Source organism: Leptonychotes weddellii, chromosome 3, assembly GCF_054177405.1.
Source record: "Leptonychotes weddellii isolate Sample4059 chromosome 3, ASM5417740v2, whole genome shotgun sequence".
Lineage (NCBI taxonomy): Eukaryota > Metazoa > Chordata > Mammalia > Carnivora > Phocidae > Leptonychotes > Leptonychotes weddellii.
The window spans coordinates 31,936,593-31,944,027 of NC_138371.1; the positions used below are offsets into that span (position 1 = coordinate 31,936,593).

At 43.1% G+C, this 7,435-nt stretch overlaps 1 protein-coding gene across 8 annotated transcripts in view; it reads right to left on the reverse strand.

Annotated features, from left to right (window-relative positions):
* Window positions 1-7,435, reverse strand: part of SPATS2L (spermatogenesis associated serine rich 2 like) — a 162,445-nt gene that overhangs the window by 83,647 nt on the left and 71,363 nt on the right. For 3 of the 8 annotated variants that reach the window (XM_081813897.1, XM_081813896.1, XM_081813904.1), the window contains one exon: window positions 3,622-3,747. The exons of the other annotated variants lie outside the window; for them this stretch is intronic. In XM_081813897.1, coding sequence (XP_081670023.1) covers window positions 3,622-3,710 — 89 coding nt within the window. In that variant the 5' untranslated portion in view covers window positions 3,711-3,747. The remainder of the gene's footprint in view (window positions 1-3,621; window positions 3,748-7,435) is intronic. 8 annotated transcript variants of the gene reach the window in all.

Below are 7,435 nucleotides of genomic sequence, written 5' to 3' on the forward strand. Positions count from 1 at the left end.
AGGGGCTGTTCTTTGCCCATCTTATTTTCTTTTTTTTTTTTTTTTAATAAGATTTGCTTTTTTTTTTTTTTTTTATTTGAGAGAGAGAGAATGAGATAGAGAGAGCACATGAGAGGAGGGAGGGTCAGAGGGAGAAGCAGACTCCCCGCCGAGCAGGGAGCCCGATGCGGGACTCGATCCCGGGACTCCAGGATCATGACCTGAGCCGAAGGCAGTCGCTTAACCAACTGAGCCACCCAGGCGCCCTGCCCATCTTATTTTCTTAATCCTCCTTGCCTGTGTGGAGTGCTGTGTCTACAGGCTCTACCTTCCAGGTGGATTCCAATGAATGCTCTCTCCACAGCAAGGCTTTCTGCTGGCTGGCGTATAACAGAGAGATGGGGAAATCAGCTATAGTTCCAGTTATGGAAACTAGATGAAGGATATTAGTCTAAATAGAACATAAATTTGGTTTGCCTTGAAGAATTAAGAGTTTAAATGGCTAGACAGTCAAACTGAGTTCTATCGCTAAGGACAAACGTTAGGGCAAGGTTGATCATCAGTGTGCTGAAGGTCCTTGTTAAATGTCCACACCCTCAGTTTGACACCAGTCCCTCTGGATTATTCTGAAGCACACCTCACAGTGGCATGCCATCATACGCTCCTTACCCTTCCTGAGCTGACTTTCTCTCCCCTATAAAAATGAAACTGTGCTGTGCCTCTATTCTTTTGGGATTCTGTTTTCTGCCATGAACTCCATCTGGACAGTCTGATCAATTTGATCTGAATCTTAATTGTTTAACTTATTTTTAAATTTTATTTATTTATTTGTCAGAGAGAGAGAGAGCACAAGCAGGGGGAGCAGCAGCCTCCCCGCTAAGCAAGGAACCCAATGCAGGACTCGATCCCAGGACCCTGGAATCATGACCTGAGTCAAAGGCAGACACTTAATGACTGAGCCACCCAGGCATCCCTTAATTGTTTAACTTAGATAGTTAAAGAACTTCTCCTTTAGGACACATATTGTCACCTCCTCCAAAATAATAAGCCCAGAGTTTGGCAACTTAGAGTTGCAGACCCCTTAGCTAATCTGAGAGGCCTCTAATGCTGTGAGTGACAGGTGTTTAGGACTAACAGACCTCCTTATTTCCCTTGCATCACACTTGGTCACCACACATGGTAGTTTATCATTATGGGACAGGACTGATGCCCATATCCTAACATACCTTGATCAAAAGAGCTTTAAATCCAGAAGAAAAGTACAGGGATCTCTGACTTCTTGGCAAAACATCTGGTTTCTAATTCCTACTATCACTTAAGAGTGTTCTCAGAACTGACCAGTTACTGAAGCCCAATTATTCAAATCCATAAATACGTGTTCTGTGCCTATCAATCAATCAATATAAAATTAAAATAACCAGAATTCTGATACCGACGTAACGTTTCAATAGCTTAGGTATTGCTTGAAATTTTTTTCCTTAAAGTTGTACTTTAGCTTTCAGTAATAACATTACAAACATACATAATCATTTAAGTTTTATATATATCCTAGAGAAAAATAAAGATCAAGAAAACTGTTGACTGAAATGTATGAAATAACAGATTAATCTCTTACTTCGTTCTAGATATATGTGTGTGTGTATTCCATAGTCAAAAATTTACTAGGAAAAGATATCAATCCCAAAGAAAAGAATTTCACAATTTATCACCCATATATCATCTCTATACTTCTCCAGTGCAAAATTAATAATCCGCAAATATGGCTACCACTAGTCACTTCATGTGCAAAGTTGTATCAAACTGAACTACTCATTATGCAAAGATCTTACTCTGGCAAATATGTTTCAGCATTTCTAATTAATACAAATCGTGAAATTCGATATATCTGTCAATCTAATCAGTTACCAAACTCTGAGTTTAAAAAATATATGTATTTCTAATTCTTATGCAATCATATACAACATAAAAAGTGAAAACAAGGTTTTGAAATGCCAAATTGCTTTCTGACTCTGTTTCCCTCGTGTGTTACTGTGTAGACAGGAATGAAGTTTCACTTTTGTTTCTCTGAAACCTATTACTGCTTTTAGATTCACTTTCTTGTTCTCAGGTACTACATCACTTTTCTTGACATGGATTCGGGGAACCAGAGGTAATACATAAGAAAAATTTTAAAATAATGATTTTAGCAATTTTTTCAAGGCCATTTACGCAAAATTCTTCCATGATTTATAAAAGCATAAAGATCATAATGCATAATTGGAGTTGTTAATAGGGTATTTCATAAATTATCACAATGTAGCTGAAGGAGATAATTAAATGGCGGACATCCCGACAAATAAGGTACAGAGAGGGAAGATGAGCAAGTTCGTAGAAGATGGGGATCAACTTGACTTTCTGGCTGATCATCAGAATCAACTGGAGAGCTTTCAGAAATAGGGAGCTCTGGAACCCAATGCCAATTGGGATGAGGGGGTTGAGGCCTGAGAAAAGCAACTCCCCAGGTCATTTTCATGCAAAGCCAGATCTGAATGTGGCTGGGCTGAACCGGAATGTGCTGGGACTGTAAAATATATCCTTGATTTCAGAGACTTACAACAAAAAAGGAATGTAAACCGTCTCAATATTTTTCAGATCTATCATATGTTGAGATGATAATATTTGACATATGGGGTTACATAAAGTACAACATTAAAATTAATTTCGCCCATTTCTTTTTACTTTTTTAAAGGTGACTACTAGAAAATTTTAAATGGCCTATGTGGCTTACACTGTGTTTCTATTGGAAAGTCCTGTCCTGGAGTAGCTGCTTTTAGTTTGATTCCCAGAAGGGTAGTATCAGCGTCACCTAGGAACTTGCTAGGAATGCCAATTTTCTGCCCCTCGTTAGATAAGACTGAAGCCTAAGCTCTGGCGTGGGGGCAGCTCAGCAGTGAGCATTTCGTCGGCCCCTGGGGCATTCCGATGCACACAGCTGAGTGGGTCTCTAAGCTTTGAGAACAACTACTCTCAAGTCTCCATCCTGGGAATATTAAGAAAGGGCCTCTTCCTGGATCTCAACCACTATACACACACATAGATTCTTATAGAAGCCTATATAGATAAATGGGGGGCCAGTTTCCCACAGATTACATTAAAGAATGATCTTTCCACCAACATTTATTAATAATAATTAACACGCTTACGGAGCATTTATAATGCCAGGCACTCTGTTAAGTGCTCAACATTTTTTTCAGTTAACCCTCCCCCTATAAAATAGAAATTATGATTATCCCCCGTTTTATCCATGTGAATGCTGAGGCACAGAAATTCAGTAATTAAGCCAGGGTCGCAGAGTAAATAGCAGGCCCAGGACTCAACCCTGGGGGCAGTCTGACTCTGGAGCCCACAACCAGTGTGCTTACGGCACCTCAAAACCATCGTAAACAAGTCATGGGGCTCACTGTATATGAACTGCAGCAAGAATTCTGCAGGGAGAACGGAACCCATCCCAGGCATTGCCTTCTCAAGCGGGACAGGCAGGTGAGGTAGGCCTTGTCCCTACGCAGGGCATACACACTGCAGAGCAAAACCACTAAACTCACACAGGAACGGACAGGAATATACTTGTTATAAAAAGATGGCTGTTTCCCTGCAGCTTCCTACCTCAGATGAGAGTGTAGAAAGCTGCATTTAGCTGGCCCTGAGCCAACAAAGTGCTTCCTTGGCTCTTCAATGCTGCCCAGGGGCTCCATGACATTCCAGGGCCTGAGGTTTAACTGCTTCTTCTTTCTAAATTAAAATAATTAAAGTGTCCATGTGTCTGACTCTGGTACAGCCCAGACAGTGCTGTGATCACGTGGGTACTCCTGAGACTTCTTCTCATGGCTGTCTCAGAGAGGAAGAATCAAGACTGATCTTGTGGGTAGGTAGTCAATTACTCAATGTGATTGGCGGGAGCAGCAAAAAGACTCAGTCAAAACAGAGTGTCCACCAGTCTCCTAGAGTGCCAGCTCCTAACCTGTATAAACTTAAGAGACATCTGCATTTTTACTCGGTTTACCTCTGGAAGAAGGCAGAATACAACAGATTAATTTATTTCCTTCTCTACTGCCGTCAATGGGTCCTTAGCAGAGAGCAGTGCTATGAGAGAACGAGAAACAGGTCAGGTAAGTTTTGACTAGATCTGTCTATGTGGGGCACCACATCCTGATGGACATCTGAAGAAAGTTCTGGAGCGTCACCGTATAGCATGAGGGCCTCAGGTCTCCTGCTACAGAACAAGACGCTGGAGTTGCAGGGGAAGAAAAATAATTCTACCTATGCCCTTCTGAGTTCTTACCTGACAACCCTCTGTAATAAAAGACAGATTAACAAGAGAAAAACGAACAGAAGTTTATTAACGTGTGTACCTCCTGTCTACACAGGAGATACCGAGGGAAAAGGGAGGAAGCTCCCAACGTGGCTTAGAATTCAGAATTAAATACCATCTTAACAGGGAAAGGGGAGGAGGGGTGTAGGCCTCTCAGGGGAGAGCAAAAGATTTTTAGGAGAGATGAGAGGTACGACAGTTCATGACAAAGTGTGTCTGAGTGTGGTGTCAACTTCTAGGCTCCTCTCCTAGGACGGGAGTCAACAGTCCTACCTGGTTGACAAAACTGACCAAGAGGAGTTCAGACACTGCCTCTCCCTGCATTTGCTGTTTTTCAAGCGCCTATAGCCCACAAAAGTCAATAGGTCAAAGGGGCATAGTTTGGCAGCAAGTCCTGAACTCCTACAGTCATATTTTGGGGCAGCATAGTCTCTATCCCTCAGAGAATGACCTCTGTGGTCCTCTTCAGCTCCCAGGACTACATGCGTGGAAGGGCCCTGGGAGTGATGGGAACGTTCAACAAGTAAGGCGGCAGAAAGTTGAAAATCACCTTAAGAAAATAAAAGGCGTGGGTGCCATTGCAATGTACTAGGCTGTTTCCCTGAAAAGATCACCTTTAAACTGGTCAGGGACTAACTGTCCAGTCCCCCAACACAACCAGGGGTACCTGCACGTCTGCTGAGGAGGGAAACAGTGTTCCTTCAACAAAACCGGGACCTCGTCTAAATGGCACATGACATAGGACTTCTGTGGCTTGACTCTCCCATTGCCTAATCCTTCTCTTCTGTTTTGTGCTGTCTTCCCTTTCCCTCAGGCCTTTGCTGTTCCTTATCTGGTGTTGTAATTACTGAGCTCTCTTCTATTCCAAGTGCTTTAGCGCTTTCTTCCGTGGTTTAATTCCCACAGTTTAATAAAAATTCTTGCGCAGTGCCTTGTTCCTCAGAGGAAAGCTGCTTTAATTATTAGGAATGGGGACACATAAACAATGAAACAGAGAATGGTGACTGAAATATGAATTTCATATAAAGATACTTACCTAGATTTTTTTGTTTAATTTGGAGGGAAAAAAAAACCACCTCAAGGTTGCATTTTTATTCAAAGACACTTCAATGTACTAAACTCACTGTTAAAACAACTTGGCTGAAAAGCATTTTAAGGGCAAATGTCAGAAAAAATTTCACATTTAAAAGTCCAGGCTCTGCCTCTTTTGAAAGGCAGGGTTAGCCTTTGGTTTAGAAATGTCGCTGCCTACGAAGTTCTTTGTGGGGAGAAGAAAGAAAATTGAATGTTTTATTTAAACAGGTCATTAGCAGTCGATACTTATTTGAAAAGGCCTGCTTCCAGAGGCAGAGAAAAGCTTCCAATCACTTAGAATATCACTTGAGCGCATCTAGGGCAAGATGTGCTGCTGATGCCAGTTCCAGACCTCTCCGGGAGAACGTCTTCACTCAACAGTCCGGCACTGGAGTAGAGGCAGAGTCCTCCAAATTGTCCACCTTGTATATGCTGCACGCATAGACAGCAGAGAGCACAAAGCACAAAGCACACTCTATGGCAGGCCCAGCTTTGAATTTTCCATTTTAGTACTGGCAAATGCGTATGAATGAAGATTAACCATTTTGGCATAGAGTGCCAAACCACCTCCCCCAGGCAGCAGAATGCAAATGGAAGCAAAAGAGCAGAGGGCAACTAAAATCAATGCAGCAGATCCCAGGCTCTGCAAGCACATGGGGTGGGCGTGTGGCAGGCTTTATTAGCATTCAGCTGTGGCATGATTTTTCTCTTTAATGTGAAATTATTTCATTTCATAGGGTTCTGATGGCTTGAGAATATAAATAAATGCCTTTTTCTAGAAGTGACCCGATGCTGGCTCCTGGAAGGCTCTGCTTCTGAAAGCAAGCATATGTTTCCATAGAGATGTGGGTGACCTGGGCCCAGTGCAAGTACCCACTTGTACCAGCCGTTCAATTATGTTTCAAGATGCAGTGATGTCAGCTCAAGTCTTTAAAACATGTCCATCCTCAGAGACGCCTTAGGAAAGTTGAGGTGACTGGCATTATGAGGTTCAGAAGGAGAAATTCTGCCCTCCTCATGCACGCCGTAATAGGCTCTCTTCCCGCAGATTACACCTGCTTGCCGCCCACCCCCCTAATGCCCCTTGAGCAAATCTCTGATCCCGGACGGGTGTGGACAAAAAAACCAAGCACGGTTCGTCTTCACACACCTGAGCACCAAGTGCCTTACACAGACTCCCCAAAATGCTGAAAAAGAACACGCTTTCCCTCTCTTTCCTAGCCCCCAGTTCTTCGACTAGCTATGAGCAATTCCTACAGAGGGCGATGCTTGTTCTTATTATGTGACAGACATTCACTGGACACCTACCACGTGCCAGGCTCCACGGGGAATGCCGGCAGTGGTTACAGCACTTTTCATGTAGCAACTCATTTAATCCTCATAATAATTCTATGGAGTAAGCTCGCCTCATTTTATAGAAAAAGAAATGGAAGCACAGAGAGTAAGCTATTTACTCCAGTCACACTGCTAGTTAAGTGCCTGAGCTGAGCTCTCAACTGGGACCTCCTGAATCCTATCACCGGATGGAGACAGACATGTACACAGAAACACAGACGAAGGCCAGACGAGGAGGTGGAGAAGGAAATCAGAGTTGGCATGGAGCTGGCTCAGGGACGTGGGCGGAGCAGCCCTTGGGCTGCCTGCGAGTCTTGTCGCGGACACGGGGCATGGCAGAGGGCTCGAGGCGGGCTTGCCGTCAGTGGGGGCTGTATGCTTTTTAAAACTTTTTATAGCAGCTTTATAAAGAAAACGTTGATACTCATCTCCAAAGAAAACATGCATTGTGGTTCTGCAACATAACTCTGGACTGGCAAAGAGAAATCCTAACTAAACTTGGCAAAGAAAAGCTACACGTTTGAAGCCAGCTCTGGGGAAGCTGGCTCATTTGTCGTGGAATAAACCACCTGGTAAAGGAACCATCCTCTTTTCGGAGCCGAGTCTGCTTTCAAAAATCTCTGTTCCAAGAAGCTCACAATATTCCTAATTCATGAAGTCAGAGCTCTTTTAGTAAAGATTTAATGATTTTCTCAAAGT